Source organism: Lepisma saccharinum, chromosome 15, assembly GCF_977018435.1.
Source record: "Lepisma saccharinum chromosome 15, izLepSacc3.1, whole genome shotgun sequence".
Lineage (NCBI taxonomy): Eukaryota > Metazoa > Arthropoda > Insecta > Zygentoma > Lepismatidae > Lepisma > Lepisma saccharinum.
The window spans coordinates 60894516-60919531 of record NC_139243.1 but is presented as its reverse complement, the minus strand read 5'-3'; the positions used below and the strand labels follow the sequence as shown (position 1 = coordinate 60919531).

Here is a 25016-nt window from a genome sequence, read left to right as displayed (position 1 = left end):
TGGGTTTATTTTTTCACCTTAAGGCAAGCAACCAAACTACACTAACTAATCCTTACAAGTGCTAGATAGGCTTCCTTTCTGACTTGGTCACTGCAGAAGTATCTTGAAACACTAAGGGTGTCATGAAACGAAACAGTTTGGGAACCCCTGTTCTATCATACAGTGTTTATTCCATTGACTAGGTCACTGATACATTTGATCACATACGAAAAATGCTCCCTCATAGCTTGAAAATGCTTCATCTTTTCTTTTTTCAAGAGTGTAGGTCCCGTTCCCAAAGTTACACGAGTTTAACACGTTAAAGGTGTTATGGTAACTGGCTGTCCCATAAGTGCTTCCGTGCGTTTTGTGAGATTCATTATGCTGTCCCAAAAGTCGCATTCTGTACGTTTCATGCAAGAACGAGATTCACCAAATGCACGGGCCAGGAGGCTGGTTTGTTTGGTGAGAATTGTCTGCTGCTTGCAGACAATGCATGTGCTTGATGGATCCGAACTGAAGTACTTCGAACAGATAGCGATATGAAGCAACATGCACAAGATGAGTATGCCTCAACTGTTCTTACAATGTGATTAAAATGAGTAACAGTGTCTGCAGTAGTGTTTATTTTTGCCATTAAGAACATTCCTTCTACTGGATGCCATGTGGAAACGTTCTCTAAACAAAACGCTGCACCTGCGCTTTCGCCTAGAGTGTCCCATAAGTCTGCAAAATAACTGGTTTCACCAGATTCACGAGCCCAGTTATTTTCATTGAATGTGTTTGTTTCGTTAAGTCTTTTGAAACGCACCCATAATATTGTGCTTATACATATTAACCTGTAATCGGTCATGGGTGCATGCCACACTCACAATATAATAAAGTGTCATTTTATTAATATTCTAAATATTGGCCTGCAGCACACACTACCAACTTTTAGAGTACCACTGGAAGTAACAACAAATTAATTTCAAAAAATTAAAATTTGAATTTGAAATTCTTATACAATTAACATTTTTTTTGTTGATTAATGTATTCCTTAACATTTGTGACTTGTGTTTGTAGATGTATGTATTTTGAGCATGAACAAGTGAAATGACAAATGTAAACTACTCCGCACCTGAAATTAAATATTATATATATATATGTGTGTGTGTGTACGTATGCCATTTAAAAAAAATAGTATTTTGTGGATACGTTGTATTGGCCGACACACATATCTCTGCCACGATCTGTGCAGCGCAATGCGAGAACCAGTGTTGCTAATCTGTTCGATGTACATACATATGGACTAAAACTTCGCTAAATTTGGACTAAGACATGCATAAAATTACCCAAAATGATGCAAAGTAGACTTCTTCATAGTGATTCATTATTTGTGTGATTTCAAATAAAGTAAATAATGTATTATTTTTCCATTGCATTAATTGGCTTGGTGGCATTTTAACTGTTCACTCCCAATAAGCCCACACTGGTACTGGAACTGCAACGACATGTGATACACGACTGACACTACCACTGGTTTGAGAACTAATAGCCTGCGCTGCGAACGTGTTAAACCTCGACAATTGGACCACAAACACTTCTCCTTAAGCAGTATTATTGCCTCTCTGTGTGATGGGCAACAGTCGGCTGCCTTTGTTGTACATTTACAAACGATATTTGCTTCCGCAACAATAACAAGAATAAGAAGAAAATAATAACAAGTACATATATTGCCACCAGACGATAAGCTGCGTGGAGTTCTCTTTTGTTATGAACTTTCCATCAAAGCATGCCAATTTTAACAAAGAAAACAATATGCATTGCATTAAGCAGCAAAAATAACAGCTTCCTTCTTTCGTACAATTCCTACAAGAACACGTGACAGAGCTGAGAGTTGAAACACAGAAATGCTCATGCATCCACATAATTTATCTCTTCTGAACAATTCTAAAGTGATGAAGTATGAACAATAGTACTGGAGGCATTATGCAATGCAATGTTCACTAACATACACACGCAATACACACAGACAACGTCAAGCTGGTCAAGTACTTAAAATAATATTTTGGTGCTTACTATCCAACAAAACTCACACTCACTCTGTCTTTGTCCTTCCATGATAGAAAAGTGCTTCATTAATACAGTTGACCACACTAGTTACTAACTAGCCAATGAAAATGCACTGCATAAAAGAAGCAACCATTACGTCATACTATATTGCCACATTTATGTTCCTGTTGAACTGTGTGAACCGTGAGCTCGAGCACTATTCAATTGTTTTCAATTATGTTTGGGCGAGTATGTCTAGGAATAGAATGACAATCGGCAACAATGGCGAAGGTTGGCGAGCAGGGTAGAACATGTGATACTAAGAGGTAGGGAGATGAAATGAAAATTGAGATCTGCACCGCGGCAGAGATGTGTGTGTCGGCCTTTAATCACACAGACCCTTTAGATTGTTAATTATATTTGTGGGAGGGTGAGAGGTGGTAATATGCTAACTAACTAACTCCCTAGCCTTCTTAAACCCGAAGGTTCATGGCTGCAGCAACACAGGCCTTCCATCTTTCCCTATCTTGAGCAAGTTCTATATACTCTTTTCCATCCCTACAGATTTCCCTTAGGTCCATCTCAACGTTGTCCCTCCATTTTCGTCTTGGCCTTCCTACAGGTCTCTTACCATCAGGTTTCCCAACAAGAATCCTGCAAACTCCTCTTTCCTCTCCCATTCGTGCCACATGGCCTGCCCACCTAAGTCTTCTTGATTTAATTATTCTAATAATATCTGGACATGAATACAAATTGTGTAGTTCTAAATTATGTAACCTTCTCCACTCACCTGTCTCCTCATCCCTTTTAGGTCCAAAGATTTTCCTAAGGATCTTATTTTCAAATACTCTCAATTTATGTTCTTCTTTCAATGTAAGGGACCAAGTTTCACACCCATATAATACTACAGGCAAAATTACTGTTTTGTATATTTTAACTTTTAATTTCTTAGATATTAAACGAGAACACAAAAGTTTATGAAGAGAGAAGTAACATGCATTTCCTGAATTGAGCCTACTTTTTATTTCCTCTTTAATATAATTATAATTTGTTAATATTACTCCTAAGTATTTGAATTTGGAAACTGGTTCAAACGAGTTGTTATCAATAATTAGATTTTGATTATTACCTAACACTTGGTTTCGGCCTGTAAGCATATATTTAGTTTTCTCTTTGTTAACTTCCAAACCTATCTCTTTAGCAGTTTTGAAAAACATTTTAGTATTATTCTTAATTGTATTCACATCATCCCCCAGTAAGTCTACATCATCTGCATATGCTAACAACTGAGTCACACCTTTTAATTTTATTCCTTCTTTAGTTTCTTTTACCTTCCTAACAGCATATTCTAAGGCAAAATTAAAGAGCAATGGAGATAATGCATCTCCTTGTTTTAACCCATCATGAATTGTAAATTTGTCAGACATATTAATACCCACACGAATTTTACTTTCTGTTTCACTGGTGCATATTTTTATCATACTAACAAGCTTCTTAGGTATTCCAAACTCTACTAATATATTATATAATTTATCTCTTTTGACCGAATCATATGCTTTTTTGAAATCAATGAATAGCTGATGGACATTTTGATTATATTCCCACTTTTTTTCAAGTGTCTGTCTGATGTGAAAAATTTGATCTGTAGTTGATCTGTTACGTTTAAATCCACATTGATAATCACCTATAATTTCATTAGCATATGGGGTTAGTCTTGTTAAAAGAATGTTAGATAATATTTTATATGTTGTTGAGAGTAGAGAAATTCCACGGTAATTGTTGCAGTTCATTTTATCACCTTTTTTAAACACAGGAACAATTATGGATTCTTTCCATGTTGAGGTATTTCTTCTTTATTCCATATTAAACAAATTAATTTATGAATTTTACATATTAATGAATTTCCACCATATTTAATTAACTCAGCTGGTATTAAATCAATGCCAGGTGCTTTGTTATTCTTTAGCCTTTTAATAGCATCTTTAACTTCAGTCAAGTTAGGTTCTGGAACTAAAGGTTCTGCTGTGTGGACTTCATTTACATTTATCTCCTACATGGACATTTAAAAGATCATTAAAGTAGTTCTTCCATCTATTTAGAATATCGCTTGGGTCAGCTAGAAAATCACCGTCTTTATCTTTTATCAAGTTTACTTTAGGTTGCCACCCCTTTCTAAACTCATTTACACCTTTATATAAATCTCTGATATTTTTATTTTTGCTGTTTGTTTCAATTTCGTTAATTTTGCTTTACAAGTAATCTCTTTTTTTACTTCTAAATGTGCGGTTAACTTCTCGCTTTATTCTATTATGATTGTTTACATTTGTATCATCAGAGTTATTTAACCACCTAAGTCTAGCCTGATTTCTTATTTCTATTAGATTATGACATTCATTATCAAACCATGGTTTACTTTTTCTCGGTTTATGGTATCCTATACTTTCTTTAGCTGTTGATTCTATTGCATTACGTATGTGCTCCCAATTCTTATTTACGTCTGTTTCATTTATATTTTCATCATCATTTAAATCCTGCAAAACATCAAATCTATTTGACAGTTTAATTTGGTAATCTTTCTTAATTCTTTCATCAGTAAACTTTCCTGTATCAAATTTTATAACTTTTAGATTTTGTTGCTTATGATTTATCACTGAGAGTCTTTCTCTTAATTTAGCAATTACTAAATAATGGTCACTGGAACAGTCAGCACCTCTATGTGTACGAACGTCAATTATACTAGTATGCCTTCTCTTATCAATGAGAATATGTACTATCTGATTATGAGTTTTACCATCTGGAGAAGACCAGGTATATTTATGGATATCTTTATGTTTAAAAGTGGTAGTTTTCACAATTAAATTCTTTGAGGTTGCAAAAGTAATCAATCTTATACCATTATCATTACTTAATTCATGAAGACTTTCTTTACCAATCGTGGGTTTAAATGTATTTTCTTTGCCAATCTGTGCATTACAGTCACCTAACAGAATTTTCATATCATACTGAGAAAATTTATCAAAGACCTGTTCTAACTCTGTATAAAAATCATCTTTATCTTCTGTTGGAGCATGTATGTTTATTAAAATAATCTTACACCACCTACCCTGTAAAACTGCATATGATATCCTATCATTAATAAATTCTACTGTTTTCAGAGCCGATATAATTCTATTATTTATGAAAAAGCCTGTTCCAAAATTATGATATGTGTATATGCTTTGTATACTGGTATATATATATGTAGGTTTTTTAATATATAACAACATTCATGATGGAAACCTTTGTTCAGAAGATCAAAACACTGCATTTTATCTTTTAATAACCAGTCCTAGAAGGTATTTCATAGCTATTGTATATTTTACACAACAAAATCGAATAACACACTCACTGGAACCCCAATTTCAAGTTTATATATATATGCAGAGGTGGTAATATGTAAGGTTGAAATAGAGAAAACATCTGTTTATACCCTTAAATTTTTGGAAAGTTTGCCTTAAACCAGGAATTATACTTGTATTTTATCATGGTCCAATAGTGGCCATACTGAGTAAGAGATGTGAATTTAGCTAGTAAAGTGAGGACATGCAATATATAACTGGAATGACCAAAATATAATAGGAATAAAAATATACAAAGCTTTGTATAATTTATAAATGCAGTTTACAATAAATTTTACAAGTTTGGTATGGAATCCAGATGTTCAACTGTAACAATTGCAAAGAGGGATGTTTATATTTTTGTCTCAAGACAAAATATAAAGGGAACATTTAATTTGTAATAAATATCTACTTTTGAGGTAGATAACTAAAAAAAAAGAAAGGCAAAGGTATCCCTGTTTGTTGTGCACACATGCTGTGAAGGCACATGGGGTGTGTGGAGGTACAGAGCTCCACATATTCTTGATCATAGCCATAGTTGTGATGGTGATTAGCATCCTGCCTTTACCCTCCAGGGTTGTCCTGATTTATATGAGTCTGGGTGAACCTCAGAGCCATGCAGAAACAGGGAAAATTTTCCCTTGTGCAGATCACCTGCCCCAGGATGAGCCTAGGTCTTCTGAGTGATAGCCAGATGCTCTATGAACTGAGCTATGGCGATTCTTGGTAGATGACTAAAATTTTCATGAATACCCAGTATTTACCCAAATTTTATTTAGCTACCCAGTGTTTAAATACCCATGTCCCAACCCTACCCTACTTATGACTTCAGATTTCTTCATTCTAGGTTTGAGATGATGACAGTTTGCCAAAGTTTGTGTGCTATCCGTGCATAGACAAGCCAGAGAATCTTGCAGGACTTCCATAAGATGTCTTCTGAATCGGAAAACCTTCTGAATGAAAACCCAGGATCTGCAGAAGAGAAGCAGAGAAGGGAGATGGGCTTTGAGGTAAAGTTACTATTTTTTACTTGAAGGAGTTGTGATGTACTAAAAAATACAGTCAACCCTTATTTGCTCTTGGGGTGGTAATAGATGTATTTCTAAGAAATGAAAAGTATTATTTTTACACCTGCTGTTACTAATAATGGAATCATGTATACTTCCTTGAATAACCACTGTGAAAGGGATATGTTAGTATCAGGGTTGTTGTGAATAAAATTGTGTTTCATATTACACTATTCTCTCCTGTTTGGCACAGCAAATCAGTTTTGTGTGTGGCATGGACCTCATTGTAAAACTATTTTAAAATACATGAGGAATGGAATATATCTACAGAAGAAGGTATTGCCATGTTTAAAAATATATTTAAAATTCAATTGTGTTACGTAATGTGCAAGAGTTGCATGTGTTCATTATATTTTACCATACATTCTTGATAAATGTCTATGTTAATGCACTTATCATAATAAAATACTAGTAATGAAAGCCACACCTAGAGTGGGTAATAAATAACACCACATCCAACTTTTCAATCTTATGACATGAGTGTTGATCAGGAACTTTGTAAAATGAGGAGGTTGAAATGCTAATTTGTAGGACAAATGTAGGTTTTTTAATATATAACAACATTCATGATGGAAACCTTTGTTCAGAAGATCAAAACACTGCATTTTATCTTTTAATAACCAGTCCTAGAAGGTATTTCATAGCTATTGTATATTTTACACAACAAAATCGAATCACACACTCACTGGAACCCCAATTTCAAGTTTCTGTTTTTTTCGCCCTCAACTTTAGTTTACCTCTTTAGCTACTACCCCCTGAGGAATATTTATTCTAAGTTACACTGTAAATGCAATGCTTGTTATGATTTTCTTACTTGGAGCAGCATTCAGATACAGCATGGACAAAATGGACCAAAGAATTATTTACCACTGTTATATTATTGCTCCATTGGAACATGCTGACTGTCTTCTGTATTATTTCCAGTATTCTGCCTGTCTATTCAAGTCTGCCCATCTGTCTTTTTACAGAAACCATAGATCATGTTTTTTGCCGGGGTGGGTGATCTGAGGTCAGAATTTTTCTACCCTTGTCCATGTATAAATCACCTTTGAGGTTTACCCAGCCTCAAATATATAGGTACCTGGTTGTAAAGGCAGCTGGAGAATGGTGCTGATCACATCACCTCCATAGTGAACCAAGATCGAGAATGTGTGTAGCTCTAACCCCCACATCCCCTTCCCCTAAATGTGCCGTAATGGCACGGTGCAATATTATGGGGAACTTTACTATAGTGCATGTCACAATTGACATTCAAAAGAGGTGCTACATCTGGTTATTGCCAATTTTCTTTGCCCCTGTATCCACTAGGGTGTATCAAACCTCACATCCCCTTTGCTTTAGAAAGTCTTTAAGGCATGCAGTGTGCAGAAGTTTGTGTGGTGTTTTTTTTTTTTAACAACCTATGATTTTTTAGGCTCAGTCAATAAATAATGAGGCAGAGGATATTACACCAAAACTATGATAGCTAGAAATGGGTCAACAGGCCTGAAATCGAGGTGCAGGTGTGAGAAAACATGTGCGAATCAGTTTTGATTTGATTTGAACTCATTCGCACATGTTTTCTCACTATATGGTGTTACGTGTCTGGCAAGGTATGCGCAAAGTCTTCTAACTGAGCAGCGGCCATATCCAGTCATTCCGTGTGTGACTGCGACGCATAATGGATGCATCCAAAGAGGAGCAGCGGGGTGTTGTGCACTTCTTGACAGCGGAAGGTTTAGGGGGTCTTGAATCCCATGAACGAATGGAAAGGATAAATGGGAATATGGGGTGCACTGTATGTTCCGGGCAAGAGTGCAGGAGTGGAACAAACGCTTTCTTGAAGAACACGCTGAGTGGGGCACCAAAGTGTGTCACAGACCAGCATGTTTTGCAGGTGGATGAGCTAATCAAGACAGACTGTCATGTATCAGTGGATGACATTTCGGCATCAGTGGGGCTTAGTCATGGTACTGCCCACACAATCATCAAGGACACGTTGATGTTCCTCTCTCTATAATCCAGATCTGTCCCCTTTGACTTCCACATCTTCGGTGAGCTCAAAAAAGCACTGCGGAGACAACAGTTTCAATCAGACGATGACGTCAAGGAGTACATGTCCAGTTGGTTCCAACAGCATCCAAAGGAGTTCTACGACCATGCCATTTTGTGACTGGTGTCACAATGGGATAAATGCCTAACAGTGGCAGACAATACTTCTGAGGGACGTTACGTAAGTACTGTGAAATATCCTCTGCCTCGTTATTTATTGACTGAGCCTCATAAATAAGAAATCTGATAATTTTTTTTTATAAAAAGTAAAAAAGACATTTAAATTAAAGATCATAATTTTTAATCCACACTGCTTGTGATTGTCTTTCAGAAAGCTTCTGCATCCTTACCTGATGATTGTGAAGAAAATTTGTCTCTTCAAGTGTCTGACACAGGTTTCTCTCCTGTGGAAGTGCTCCTAAAGTCTGAATTAAAAAGTGTCGATCAATTAGTTTGTGAACAAACATCTCTGAAGATTGTGTGGCTTCTGGATGAGTCATGTGTCAAGACTGAAACTGAATCATTCAAGGAGCCTCCTGATGTTGATATCTCTGTTGACATCAAACCATCTGATCAGTGCATACAGGATGCTTCTGTCGATATCAAACAATCTAAGCAGTGCATAGAGGATGCTTCTGTTGACATCAAACCATCTGATCAGTGCATACAGGATGCTTCCGTTTATATGAAACCATCTAATGACTGCATAAAGGATGCTTCTGTTGACATCAAACTATCGAGTGAGTACATTAAAGAAACTTCAGATTGTAAAGTGGAAAGTGTAAGTGGTGATAGTTGGATTCAATTTGAAGGCAGAAATCCGGAAGTTCCTAGTGGGCAAAATGTTCATAAAAGTGAAGGATTTTATCCATGTTATCATGGACAACTTGTTAAAAAAATGCCATCTGAGGACAGTGACAATGGTGAATTAATTTTAAGTGAAGATAAAGACATGAAATATTCTGTAGAGAATTCTGATGAGGTGGAAGGCGAAATGGCAGATCCTGCAGAAAGGTAGGTAAAGAAAATTTTAGTACAAGGATTGAAAATGAGCATGGCAATACTAAGGTTCAAAATTGAACCTTATTGCTTGTAGATTATGATTCATTGTTCCACCAGTGCTGCAGGGTTACTTGTCATTCAATACAAGATTCTCCAGAAGTGTCCACCCCACCATGTCAGATTGGGATAAAATTTGTTACATTATATCCTTAGACATATATAAGAACCCATAGGATTTATTTTTGCTTTTGGAATATCAATTCTAGTTTGGAATTTATAGTCCTCTGAAATTTCCTGCCATTTGATGCCTTTTTTTATGGGATCAAGCCATGTGTAGAGTGGTGTATCAAGGATTTTTGGAAGGAGGAGGGGTATTATATATATTTTTTTGATAGTCAGCCCTCATTTTGTCATCCTTTCCTGCCTTTATTTTATTTTTAGGGATAAAGGGCCAAACGTGAGTAATGTCCCCTGCCTTTCCCCATCCCCTTGAGGTTACTCAGCATGTGCATATTTTTGGCCCAAGTTCTTCTTCTTTTATTGTGATTTCATCATGCTACGAATGCAATATTTACATGGTTCGTTTTCGATTTATGTTTGTTAACACATACTGGGGAGTTTTTTTTAGCGATTACCTAAGATTTTGTTAAATATATGCTTTCGTGGTTAGGTTAGGCAGGTTAGGTTTGGTTTTCTTAGCATTAAAATAAAGTCCCCCAAATGCATTCTACTAAGGTTCTGATTTGCTTCTACATTCATTCCCACAAGTCTACAATGCTAACTGTCGCTTGTCAATGAAGAATACCTTGTCCATGGGAAGCACGCATGCTTATGTAAGGTAATTTTTAAGTTTTATTTTTCAACATAAATAAAGCGCCTCCCCTATGGCGTTGTGATAACATCATCGACTTGTAATCAAGGTGTCCTGGGTTCTATACCCGGTGGAGGCACATAGTGATTCAGATCCCACTTTAAACTGTAGGTCCAGTCCCGATTAGCCCACTGTGCATAAAGTGGATTTAAAACAACAATTCAATCAATCAACATAAATAACTTTTTTTTTAGAATCCAAGCGTGCTTCTTTAAGAAAGTTTCAAATTTCGTGAGACAATGATTTCCAAAATTCTACGATAATTAATCTTTCTGCTAGGAGAATTTTAAAAAAATCGTAAAACAATTGAAACCGTTATCTTTAAAATAGTTAAAAAATTAAGTTTGACGCAGCATGCATATCACCATGCCAAACAACACAAATGTTGTTATAAATGTTTTAACAAAAACTGCACATTCGAGATGAGATACCACATTGTGGCATTACATGCATAGTTTTGAATGCAGAAAGGGCGTTGCTGGTGTAGTCTTGTGCATTCTAGCTCTAGCAAGTTTCATTTTGTGGACATTATGCCTATATGTACAGTAGGATCCATGAGTATTACCGTGCAAATTGTTCATCACCATGTTCGTGCACTCTGTTTGACCCAATAAGAGCTTCAAGAATAAAAAGAAAACTCAAAACAAGCTGTTGACAACTTCTGCACCAGCATACATAAAAATCCATCACTTAAAATCACACAGGCTGAAAGAGAAATATTAATGAAAATAAGTCATAGACAATTTGCTCGATAATACTCATGGATCCCACTGTACTGTCTAGATTATAATTTTACCTCATGAAACTTACCTGTTTTCTTCTCTCTTCATGTGATGGTTATAACCAAAATCTCATCAGATAATTCAAACCACCTTAACTATAGGACTCACAATTTGTGCACTTCATTTTGATTTATTTATCCAATTCTCAAACAAACTGAAATTTTGCATATTGTGCAAATGGAATATGAAACTTGTTTTTAGTAATAACTAAATAACTGACAGAGCACATTGATCAATATCATCCACAGTTTTTGTTTTCACACTTCGGTGGCTATTTTTAATAATATTAATATTTAATCTTCCAGTACATTTTATTGTCATGTTCTTATAGCACTGATTGTTGTAACCACTGAATTTTAGCAGTAACACAATAAAGAAACATACTGTCCGGACTCAAAATTGTAAATTGAGTAACTGTTACAAGCAATGAATGTGTAGTCACATTGATAATGAACACAAACTAAGCATAAGACCACAGTATTGAGATGACAGTGAAATATTTTACAATGCACCCAGTTTGGCAGGGAGGAAGAATGTTTCTTTGACCAATTGGGGAATCAAGACTTAGTAGAGCTTATAGAAAACACTACGGAGCCAAAGTTTTGTCTACATACACAAACGTCATGTGTAGTGTTCGAAAAATCTTCTTCAGAGCTCGGTGCCAGCTCTGAATATCAGATGCCTACTAGCAATTGCGCATATGGTGTTTCAAAAGTCGCACAATCAAAACTTTAAAAATGTATATCTTGAAAAGCATAAGAGATATTTAAACCGGGTTTTCTGCATTATTAAGCCTCATCCATTGAGATATTTTTCAATGCTAAAAAATTATCAGTTTACGCTACACAGAAAATTAGATAAATTAATAACTGGCGAAAGGCAGTGTTAAAATTTTTCCAGAAATGCATTTTTGAATGAGAAAAATTGTAAGAAATTATCAAAGGGTCATACTTACATGTCTGATGCCATTTCAGTCTTGTCATTTGCGACCAATATTGATCATGTGCAGCATTTGATTGATTTTTGACTGGCGATTTTCTGGGTTGAGTGGTGAAAAAGTGCCATTTTGGGACATATCATCCGTAAATTGCAACACTAGCAGGTCGAAATTTTGTCAACAGACGCACGCAACATGTGCTTAAATATTGGCCATACTCCAGGACACGGGTTAGATGGCAGAACAGCCTCAGGCTGAACCTCGCCCACGGAAATAAAGAATCTTCAACAGCAAAAGATCACAGTCACCAGGCTGAAAATTTTAGTCGCCCTGGCGACCGGAATTTTTCGAGCCCTGGTCATGTGCCTAATATTGGCCATATATTTATATAAAACATGGTGCAACAGCCCATTGAGGGCCCAGGCCTACCACCAACTTTTGGCCTCACTTCCACCTGATCCTACTCAATACCTTCTCCCAAGGTGGGAGATCAACCAACCAGTCTTTGCTGTAGGTTTCCATGACAGAGTTACGATACTCATTTGTAACTCCCAAATTTCCTCACGATGGTGCGTGGCCACCGGTACCACACATGGCCGAAATCTCTTGTTACGTTTTCCCTATAAGACTCAAACCTGTGAACATCTCGTAGCCTGAGCGCAAAGCATGGCACCTTAGACTGCACAGCCATGGTGCGGGACCATATGTTTACAAGGAAAATCATAAATTATAATTTCTCACCGACATTTCACTTCTAGGTGTAAAATTCAATACATCTGGCATTGCTATCGCTACATGCCAGATGACGTAGCTTGTTTCAAAATTCCAAACTCATACTCATTTCAATCTCTATGACTTCCTTTTTTAAAAAAAGTACATTTTGGCCATTAAATGTGCCAATTAAGTATTTGATATAATCATGTACGCTATGATTGAGTGAATAATTTGTACAGTTCTACGTATTCTTGGAACACACATGTCGCCTTGTAATAAAGGGGTCCTGGGTTTAATACCTTCTGGAGCTACACAGCATTTTGGATTCCACTCCAAACTGTTAGTCTGGGTGCCAAATGCCAAAAAGTGGCATAACCTTGTTTTAAGGTATGAATAAAATGTTTTGACTGTTTTTGAAAGCTTTCGTTACGTACATTTCATATCCGATTGATGCCAGTCTGTCAACCTTGAGCAATTTGAGTAATTCAATATGGCAGACTATGCAGTTAATGACCTATATCTTGGTAACCAATGGTTGTAAAGAGAAAATCTTTTTTTATTCTTGTTACAAGGCAAAAACTTCAAAAGGTGCTAGAAAAATTACATATTTTAAGGATTAGTTTTTAAATTACGGAAGAAGTACTAACATTAGTGAGAAACTATACACAATCTTTTTTGTAGTGCATCTAATGAGGATCAAAAGTAAAAAAGATTTTCTGTTTACGACCATTGGTTACTGAGATATTGGACGCCATCTTGAATTACTCAAATCACTTAAGGTTGACAGTGTGGCATCAATCGGATCTGAAATGTACTTAACATAAGCTTTCAAAATCAGTCAAAACATTTTATTCATACCTCAAGTCAAGCTTTTCTAGTTGGCACCTGGACTGTGTAGGTCTCAATTACCCCTAATATACATAAAGTGGATTTAAAACATAAAACTCAAACGAACTCTTGCATACAAGTTTAAGGAGAAGTGGTACAGAAAATGCTCTAAGAATGCACACGTGCTTTTCCAATGAACCATTTGAGAACTGGGCATTCCAGGCAGGCACTTTTTAAATATGATGGTGACATTTTCAAAAGTGGTATTTTGTCATGATTACCTGCAAATTTCAAACTATTTGCATTCACAAAGCCAATGCCAGAGCTTGACTTCTATAACACAAACGTTTCAGAAAAATCATTTTTACAATGTATTTCATTATTCGAGCATGTCATAAAATCAATAGTATATTAATGAAATAGAAACAGATCTAGAAGTATTATTAATAGTTTTGGAAATATGGTGTGCTAAATGCAGTCATGTGTTACTGGTCCAGTAGTGTAGCAAGGGTTGCATTCGATCCACTCAGGATTCCCAATTTTGGTGCAAAATACAGGATTTGTGGTTTTTCATTGAAATGCAGTGTTCAAATTGAAGAAAATTCAGAGAGTTGGAATAGTTCAGGACTACTGATCAGTAGGGAAGGGGCAACTAGGGGAGCATGGTGGGGCAGTTGCCCCCCCCCTCCCACCCACTTTTTGATCTGCATTATGACCTCTTAATGCTAAGCCTTGTTTACAAGGAAAAATTAAACTCCTTTTGCTTCCCTCTCCCCCCCCCCCCCCCAGTTTTGGCACCCAATCACCGCTACGGATTTTAATGTGTAAATGATGTGTTGCAGTATGGTCTCCTTCCTGTAGCCTCATTTCAGAAAATTTTGTCACAGGAATATCGTTCCTGTAGGTAGAGTTGAAAATTATCTGGAAAAAAGGCTTTTTGGGAGGTGGGGGGAAACTGTTTTTTTCATGGCTGTTTGTTGGTTTCCTTTAGACTTCTTTTGAAAAATTTTTCATTACATACCTCTAAACTCACAACTAAAGCTGTAAGTGAAATACTATAGGGGGAAGAAAAGAAAACCATACATTCAAAAATCCGAATTTTTTGCAACTGACTTCAGAGCCATTCACAGCCAGTGGTGTAGCAAGGGGTGGGCGAAGTGGTGACTGCCTGGGCTCTCGTGCCTGAAGGGGCCTCGCATCCCATGGAGCTTATGCGAAAAATTTAATAAATAGAAGTGAAAAAAAGATGGAAAATGAAATAAAACTGAGTGCAATAATATTAAAACATTTTGTTTTTATCTGGCTTTAAATTCTTGTTAAACATTATAATTTGAATGAATATATCAATACAGGAGTAACGAGTGGTGTCGATTAAGGGGCACCCGATTTTGCCACTTTTGCTCCCGCACAATGCTAAATCTTATGTATCTAGGGAAAGTAAACTGTTATTGCTCCCCAGTTTTGGCACCTTGACCCCCCCCCTCAAGGTTTGGAACCCAATTGCCGCCACTGGGCATAACATACAGGCAGGAGGTCCCAAAGTGTAAGGAAGCCAGAAATAAGTAAAAATTATTGCCGTATTTCTCATGTGAAACATTTACTAAAAATTCATGATAGCTTGTTTGGATATTTACCCATTCATTAATTTCTTGAATAAAATGCTGTTTGTCTTGGCTTTTCATGTTTCTCTTGACCTTGCATTCCCAATTATAATATGTTAACAATAAAGCACTACCAACTGCCACGAAGTAAGCATGAGGCATTTAAATGCTTGCGTTGTTTTCAACTCAAGGAGGGTTTGGATAAAATTAGTTCAGGGTGGCTACTCACTGGGAATTCCAGGAATTCTGCATGAATTATTGGCTCTGGGAATTATGCGTGAATTCTGCTTGAATTTTTCTCTGTAGACGTGAAAAATTGCAACTTTTATTAATCCAAATCCTATTGAATTTATACATATTGATAAATGCCCTGAGGCAAGATTTTCACAATCGAGTTTTCATTTTTTATCGAGGAAGGAAAATAATGTTGTGTGAAAAATAAAACAGAATTCTTTCGATCTGTTTACTTTGTTACTGTCCTTTCTAGAGCAATCTGACAGATGGATGATTATTGCAAGATAAGATTTCTTGAAGATCATTAGGTAGATTTGAGTTTGAAATTCTTACACAATTAACAATTTTTCGCAGGTTAAAATATATACCATAACATTTGTGTGACTTGTGTTTGTAGATGTATTTCGAGTCTGAGTATGTAAATAAGTTGCTGATCTGTGCAAGGGCACGAATTGTTATTCTTTAAATAGGAGATTTTCACTTCATGATCTTATTTACTGAATTTCTTTTACATTTTCAGATACCTTAAATTTTGTTGTGATACATGTACACATTTTTATAAGTTCATTAACTACATCGCAATAACCATAAAGATCTAGCTGTTTTTGACAAATATTCCACAAGGGGAAAATATAACATCCATTGTTCACACTGAGTACAAAGGTATAATTAGGTTATTGAAATTGAATGAAGTTGCAAAATTTCATTCATGGACATTATATTTATTTCATGTCATGTTTATCATAGTGCACATAATACTTGTAAACTGGAACATAATGCATTATTGAAGAAGCAACTGAATATACTCTATGGCTAGGAAGTAAAAACACAACCTTCACACTTTGAGCTTCACAATTTCCGGCAACGTATGCACAATAATGCAGATATACAAATTGCAATCAACATTATTATTATTGTTAAGTAAAGGAACATTAGCAGTTACACGGCCGACATCCATGTCAACAACATAAGAATCAGCTAAGTTTGCAAATTCTCGTTCTTCGCGCTGATGAAACACAAACACTAACTTGTAATTGAGATTAGTATTACACACGAACGCACAAATTTACATGATTCTTAGTTTTAAATAAATACATTTACGTGGCCAAACTACTAGTCATTTACATACGATGCTTCTCGAGCCCGATTGAGGCCTCTTGTTATACATGCTCTTTGGTGCAGTCCATAGACTTGCAAATTGCATGATTTTTCTTTGTTTAACTCAAACACCTATTTCCATAAATAATATTATGGGATGCTGAAAATGTAGGACATTTACGATATTTTTCAAATTCCTCTCAGATGCAGAACATAAGGCTCAAATGTAGGACATGCCCAGGAAAAAACGGACGTCTGGTAACCCTACAAATGTCTAAACATTTTTCTTTCAACAATTGCCTCAGTGATATTATTTTTATGAGTGACCTGCATGGATTGTGCATCAAAACTCAACCCCCCTTCCTCCCTCTCCTTGCTGGCATTCTTGTTTAACCTCAGCAAATTTTGCCATGCCTGGCTCAGTTATAATTACTGAGAAGCATTTCGTATCATCCTTTCATCATAAACAAACCAGGAAGACAGCATTTAGTGAGATTTTACACTGTAACACTCCATACATGCTAGAAGAGCTTTCTTGAATATATAACCAAACCTAATTTCTTACTGTCATGCTCATTTTTAGTCTGACTGGAATGAGCCCAGTAGGATTTCAGTGGCCACAGTGCATGTTTATCTAGGGTAGTGGGTGGAGTACATCATCAAGCAATCGGTGACATTGATCTACCTACCAAACAATTATATAGTAATGTACTATAATACCTTCACACGCATATATGCTTGTACCTATTTGAACATTATGTACTGACATGTTTCATACCATGTGTGGAAAACAACCACTGTACAATGGTCAAAGGAATGAAATAAATCATACATCATATGAATGTGTAGCAGCAGCCAATCATGGCCATTTGTTGCAGATCATAAATATTGTTTGTAGTAAATTATTATGGGATACTACAGGGTACACAATATCTTTATGACTGAAAAAAGCAAATTGTAATGTGCTAGGTGGGCAATATAGATTTATAATGGAACTGCACACGTGGTCCTGAACGATGAAGTTTCTGGAAGGACCACCCACAGGTCGGAATGCAGGAGGACACAAAGTCGTATAAAGACAACTGTCAAAAACAGAACTACGCTTGGCGACGTCGCATTCAGCTTTTATTTCAGAACTGAGCTTGTTGACACCCATCGGATCACACTCCCCTGAAAATGATTGGTGGACAGAAAGGGCCAGAAATAGCCTTCAAGGTCAGCCACCAGTTGGAGTTGTTTTCAGTATAGTAATCACAAAAGTCGCTAAGTAGGAAGCTAATGATGCATTATTACATATTGCTTCAGTCTCTAACGAAAACCAAGACCCAGAAACAATCTCTAGGGGCAATTGAACCAGTACGCCACTGCTGTACCCTCAAGAACAAAATCTCTAATGCAACATGTCAATTTTCAATCACGCAGAAATCATCCATTCACCAATCATGCACAATCCTCTGCATAAACAGTAAGTGAAAGAGAAACACAAAATCACCCCTTCTAGTGACTTGACTTAAAAATGCCTCATAATTAACGCCTGATATGAACCCATTCAATAATCATAGAATCTTGTTAGCGTAAAGAAACAAAATATTATTCTAGGATAACGAACAACAACGGATTTTTAGTTTAACTAGTTAATAGTTTTATTATAATAGCTGACGCAAGGAAGTAATGCCTATCATCAACAATACAAGAACCAAGAACAATATTAAGTTAGTCAGATGACCCAGTGTCAATTATTACAACTTCAAAATACAGTTAACAAACCTTGCCAAAATTTACTTCATTGATCTCATTTTAATAGTTTCTTGACATTCAGATATTTTGGCAAACTTTAATTATTGATGTAACTCGTGCTCTTCTATGGAAAGAATAAGGGGGAGAGCGTGTGGGTGAAACTTCATGACGTATTGTGTTCCCTTCATCTGCTTTTCAATGCTAGTGACACATATGGAAGATTTTGAGTAACTATTTGCCTTCTGTTTCAATTTTCTAAACTAGATGGCAGGCCTAGGCGACAGGCAGTGACTTCAACCACAACATACAATTCCTGATGCTAGTTAAATGGAATGTTTGTAGGAAGGTCTCCAGAAATTTTCACAATTAACAATGTGTGTTTTCGTTCCAGTGCAACAAAGTGTTTCATGAGTTTTGGGTTTAAACCCACATGCACAGATATGCTAATCAAGACTGGCCCTGTAGGTTAAAGTAGGATCTGAATCAGTATGTGCTCGAAGTGGAGAGCGATATGTGTGTGGGTTTGGGGGCGGGGGTGGAGGTGGAGATAACCCTGGCTAGGAATATTTAGGCAAAGTATCCATCACCTGTCACTATTTTAATACATATGGACATTCCACAGATATCTCGGTCAGACACCCATAGCAAAAGTAGAAAATGTTAGCTAGGGGATGTTTGGTCGAGCCTTGGAGTTGGCGAAAAATGCAGGTTTCACCAGGACTCCTTATTGGACATAATGTAAAACTTAGATTACGTAGCACTTGACATAAATATTTATTATATAACGGATTTACCATCCAGTACTTAGCTCATTTCCTGTGGGGAGAGATTGCAACACTGGGTCAACACACATATTTGAATTTGAAATGACCATCCCTTACAGGCTCGCTCGCTCGGTACATCTAGAAATGTACACTTCGTGCTTCCAACAGGTATTGAACCCGACACACGTTCATTACATTACATCACCACTACGCCATCAGGGAGGCGCATCATTTCAATCATTGATATTTGCTTATGGGACATAATGTAAAACTTACATTACATAGCACTTGACATGAATATTTATTATATAACCAGTATAATATATTATATATATTATATATCCAGTGCTTAGCTCATTTTCTGTGGGGAAAGATTGCAACACTGGGCCAACACATGGGTTTGAATTTGAAATGACCATCCCAGACAGGCTCGCTCGGTCAGTTCGACAAGGATGGTAACGCGTGTTGCACGGAGTCAGCTTTGTTTTGGGACCCATAAACAATTGCAACGAGTGTGTGCTGTTTAGTGTTTAGTCCACACTTGTTATCGTAATCTACACCTGCAAAGAAGTTTATTCTTATGTTTGCATTGAAGGGAAGATCATAAGTCACAGTAGGTTATTTAAAAGCTGTATAGCAGAAGTACACAAACATTTGAATTTCAAATAAAATGAAGTATCTTTCTAGCCTACCCCCTCCATGTCACCCCCTTTGTCAGACCAGAGGCCTGCCATCTAGCGTGAGCATTGAGAAACAAGTAGTTCCTTAAAATCTTTGCTAGATGTCACTAGTGTCACCAGTGACGTCATGGAGTGACGAAATCCACAGAATTTAACATTGAGTTAACATTTCTCCTTTAGTGGTTTGTCTATGGGGGCGAGATTGATGTTTATGCTAGTTGCAATTTTTAACAACGGCAACCATTTTTACCTTTAGTTGTTCATGAATGCAATCAATGTTCGCAAGGACAATCTAACTTCAACATGATAAAAACACAATTGTCGATGGGGGACAAGCATCGGCAACTTTTCATTCCCTTTGTTGAATATGTAAGTATCAACTTGTACTTGTGGAAATTAAACAAGCGACTCAGCCACTCGTGGTTTTCAACCCTCAAAAACAAATATAAGTCTATGCACAAAAGCAGTTCATACTCCCCTTTGTCATGTCAATAAATCACTGTAAATTCACTATCTAAGAAATGTACATAACTCATTCGTAGAGGCATGCATATTTGGTTTTTGACGAAAACATGAAATGTGAAATAACACATTCTAATGTTAATTTTTCATGTTTCTGAAAGGTGTGAGGTGCATTTTCCTACCCTATTTTGTCACGAAATTATGCGAAATGAACTGCAAAATGCGAAATAGACTTAAAGACGAAATTTACCATCTATATACCAACGCAACACTTTCTGAAGTCTGAAGCATCCTGTGAGTTATACAATTATTCATGGAAAATTGATTAATTCTGCTGTAAATATTTGAGAAGCAAAAATTGACTCCTTTATGCAGGAATAAACTTAATATTCTGGTAATGATTTAATGTGCTATTAGAAGGGATATGTTTATTTTATGTAATAGTGCAGTTTTTAATGAAATTTAGGATTATATTAACATTTTTTAAACCCAAAATGTATTTTTATATACCACTTTTTCACCGCTATAACATCGAAATTTCATTTTATTTGCCGCTTTTGAACCCAAAATTGACTGTTTTTTTTACCGAAATTTTGCTTTTTTATTTACCAAAAATATGTGCCTCTACTCATTCGTCATTGACCACACATGGTGAGAGTTCTTGAAGAGTGAAGAATCGTTCTAATGGTTTTTTTGTGTTGCAAAAGCACGTTCCTCAAATTCCACTCCTTGCCATTCCACGTTTGAGTCTTCCTGCACCTTAGGAAACAGCTGCGTTGAATGCGTCCAAACAACCAGTATTTCGGTCGATCTTCTTCTCCTTCATAACATCAATGCATTCCCACAACGTAAGAATCCGTAACATCAATGCATTTCCACGACATAAGAATCTGTAACATCAATGCCTTCCCACGACGTAAGAATCCAAACTCTGCGACCATTCTTTTTGGATACGAATCAAAATTCTTCTTAATACCTTGTTCCAAAAGATGCAACTTCCATTCAACTCGAGACATCAAGGTGTTTAAACAGTTCCTGCATTGCCAAATACCTCTTCATTAAGAACCCACATGCATGCCACTTCGAAGAAATACGACAAATCCAAAAGTCCAAAAACGTCCATAATCGTTTGCCACAAAATCGTAGTATTGGACCACGGTAAAAGCATCGTGCTGTCTTATGCTTCCTTCCTTCCTTCATTGCTCCAGAATGACATATCAGTAAACACAATACTTCCCTGTCGCATTTTGTAAGAAAGGCACTCATTTCAATAATGAATTTTCCTTGTCCATGCTCTTCTGTTCCAAAACCGACGATAAAACTTAAGTCACTTTATCCAGCACATTGTGATCGAAGAGGGGAACGACTGATGATGCTGAGAGTCGAAGTACAGTACGTGTGTGTTCTCAAAGGCATGTCCAGTACGAGTTCTCAGCCAAAGTGGGGAATGGGCGATCGTGCAATACGCCCCTCTAGTGGCCGTTTTGACAATCAACACTCTTAAACAAAACCATGATGCACTGCATACCGAAATGGGAATGAGGGAAATTGTGGAATATTTTCCGCCGTATTAAAACTTATTCCTGTTCAATCATCACTCCACAACTCATCAATAAGCATGTGTGATGTCTTCAACACACCAGCCAAATACAAAAGTCCTAGAAGGGCTTTCATCTAAACCAAATTGGTACATTTTACATCTCTTTCACGAGAGTAATTAGCTTTTGAAACTTCAATATACTTATTTGTGTAATCCACTATCTTCTGCAGTATTGGATCAGTAAACAAACACTGCCACGCTTTCACCGGTGTGGTGGCGTCTTGTGGGCAATGATTGAGAAGGCTCAGTCCTCTTCCACTTGGTCCCATTCTTCCCAATGAAGTAAGTAACCTCTCTCGAGTAAAGGAATGTCATCTTCTGATGTAGCATCATCACCACTTCCATCTTCATCGTTAGTGTCACTTTGTTCTGTGTCAGTGTCATGTTTTTCATTATCTCTTTTTTTCTTCTTCCCCGTCAACTTCACTTTCAATTTCGCTCTCGTCACTTCCTAACTCTTGGCCTTGATCGTCTTCTGACACCACTTCGTTCAGCATACGACAAATTCGATCTATAGCTTTTGGATCCATCACATCGAAATTAAAACAATGCATGATGCAACAATGCACGCTACTGCAACAAACTGAGCGTTGACTATTTGCACAAACGTTAACGGTCACTGTGGGTCACTGTGACCCACACACACCCTTTCCTGCCGACACCTGAACGCAAACTAAAGATCGTCTGCAGGGGGGTAAAGGACAACAGAAGGTAGGAAGCTACTACAAGTACCATCCACTTATTGCGGACCCTAACGGAATTGTAAAGAAAGAAAACTTAGGTGCGGGTCATGGTGACCCATGCAACCTCTCCTGGGTTAAGTGCACTGCGGGCTATGCCCGTCGTGAGACCCTAATGTGGACTGTCAAAGGAAAGGAGTTTTCTATACAAATTTTGAGAGGAGCAAGTTCTTCATGATTGACAGTTATTTGCTAGATTCTAGGATGGCACTTATTTTACTCCACCACTTATCATTTAGTTTCCAAGCCAACACTACCCACCTTTCACTGTGCCCTTAGACTAAGGAACAATAAAGAATTGTGAAAGGATGCAAGCACCCTTGTGGGCTGTCTGTCAGTCAATAAGTAAGGGTGTTTGATAAACTTGCTTCATTGCATTTGAGGTAAGTCATCTGACGAAAGGGACAAATTTGATTTCCATGTTAGTTGATAATTTCATGACAATATCACATTTATTTTTGCATGCACTTGACTATGAAAATGTATCTGTAATGCTGTGTTAACTGTAGCAACAGAATTGGGTAAGAGGTACAGCAGCATGGGACTTAACCTCACAGCCTTTGACTTGACATTGGAGTACTTCACGGGACATGGAAATCTGCTACCATAGTTTTTACTTTTGATCAGGTATATTATATTCCTTTGTAGGTTTGCAATTTTGATTTTTATCCTCCTCCTAGGGATTTTTGCACATGATTTTACAGTCACATATGTGCATTTTATAATATAACATTTGAAATATTCACCCTGTAAATTGTAACAATTATGGTCTTATGTCATAATTAATTTTAATAAATTTAGAAATTCTATCCGTCACACATTTATTTCTCATTGCTTAAAATGCAAGACATACTCATTCACATTATGTATTTGTTTGCATTACGCACATAGATGGCAGACTGGTAGCTCTACCTTCTGCACTATACTAGTGCGATCTGGAATAGGGATAGCCAAATCTGGATATTTTTTTAATCTGGATATCAAATATTCAGATATCGGATATTCTGATATTGAGATATATGAATTGTCTGGATTATCCAAATATCCAAAATCTCCAAATATCTTATTGTGTGCATTATCCAGGCAGTTTTACCATTTATCCATTTTAAGGGCTATGCAATACCTTTATTAATCATATTCATATGTTACTGTACAGATTTCCTACAAATTGCTCATCAGATATCTACTATCTAAATTATCTGAATATTTGGATATCCAAATTATCTGTTGCAACCAAAATGGATATTGGATTATTTGAAATATGGATCTCCATTATCTGGTTTGTGTGTCCATCCCTAATCTGGAGGTAGGTCGCAATCTAAAAAAATGTAGAACGATCAGTTAGATATGTTCTTGTCCTCACTCTGAATTAAATACATTCAACCACCTCTGTGGTTAGTTGCCTAAAGCCAGACTGACTATCGACAACATTATGCTTTTTCCGAAACCAATTTTGATGGTGTCTACAACTCGACGGTCTGGTATTGTTAAACTTTGCATTTCCATGCCAAGTATTCCATCACTCTTTGTCCAGCCCATACGCGAGTGTACCTTGACACTTTCATCTGCAAAGCGAAGAACAGAAGCAGGGAGAAGCAACTTGCCAGCTGCCAGCACTACATTTGTTCTCGAATCATTGAATTGGAAAGAGATGAATGCTGACTTGTTTACTATTTCTCTATCTGAAGACATTTTCAACTTTGTCTAAATATTTCAGGTAACTTAGCTTCATTATTCATATTTTTTTTATGTGTTTTAGGTATTGCATGAAATTTTATTACTTTGATTGTCTTTAAAAATTGAAAGTTTTGACAAAGAGCAACTTCTTTGTTTCTTCGATTCATAGTGGATCTGAAGTGACACAAGGGAAAGGAAGTAAATGTCTGTGTCTTGTAATCTCTCTTCTTGGCCCCCTGCTTGTGTTCAGGTCATACTTACTATGGTCTAGCACTGACTGAAGGGTAACTTCAATATGTGATTTAGTTTTCATGAACTCCTTCAGGATATTACCTCTTAATGGCTTCAAGAACCTGGTTATATGAAGAGTGCATGTTTTGCTGAAAGATTGAAATACAAACAAGCATTTTTCTTGGAAAAATGTCACGTACTCAATAACATTTTACATATTATTAAAAAGGGAAAGAATTAATGAATCTTGAAACTTGAAACATTATGCAACAACTTCTGGTTGTTTGTTGTTTTGTCACTCTATTCTCAAACTTGAGTAATGGCATATTAAAAATGCAACACTTGATAAAAACCGATTCTGAAAACATCACTTTAAAATTAGAGCTTAGAAGTACAAAAAATAAGTTTCAAACCAGAATTGGCATCCAATAGGTTTATAAAGACTAGTGATATGATGAAGCTGAAAGTTTGCGGATGCCGATGTACTCACTGATAACGTTTGGAAAGATTCGGATAGATAAGACTATTTAATGGAAATGGAATGTTATTTTGAGCATGACAAAAATTAAT

General features: G+C 36.6%; 1 protein-coding gene across 1 annotated transcript in view; it reads left to right on the top strand.

Annotated features, from left to right (window-relative positions):
• The first annotated feature begins 8117 nt into the window (after nt 1–8117).
• LOC145999279 (uncharacterized) overlaps nt 8118–25016 on the top strand; it is a 60823-nt gene continuing 43924 nt past the window's right edge. The window contains exons 1-2 of the mRNA XM_083136216.1: nt 8118–8234; nt 8820–9502. Coding sequence (XP_082992342.1) covers nt 8118–8234; nt 8820–9502 — 800 coding nt within the window. The remainder of the gene's footprint in view (nt 8235–8819; nt 9503–25016) is intronic.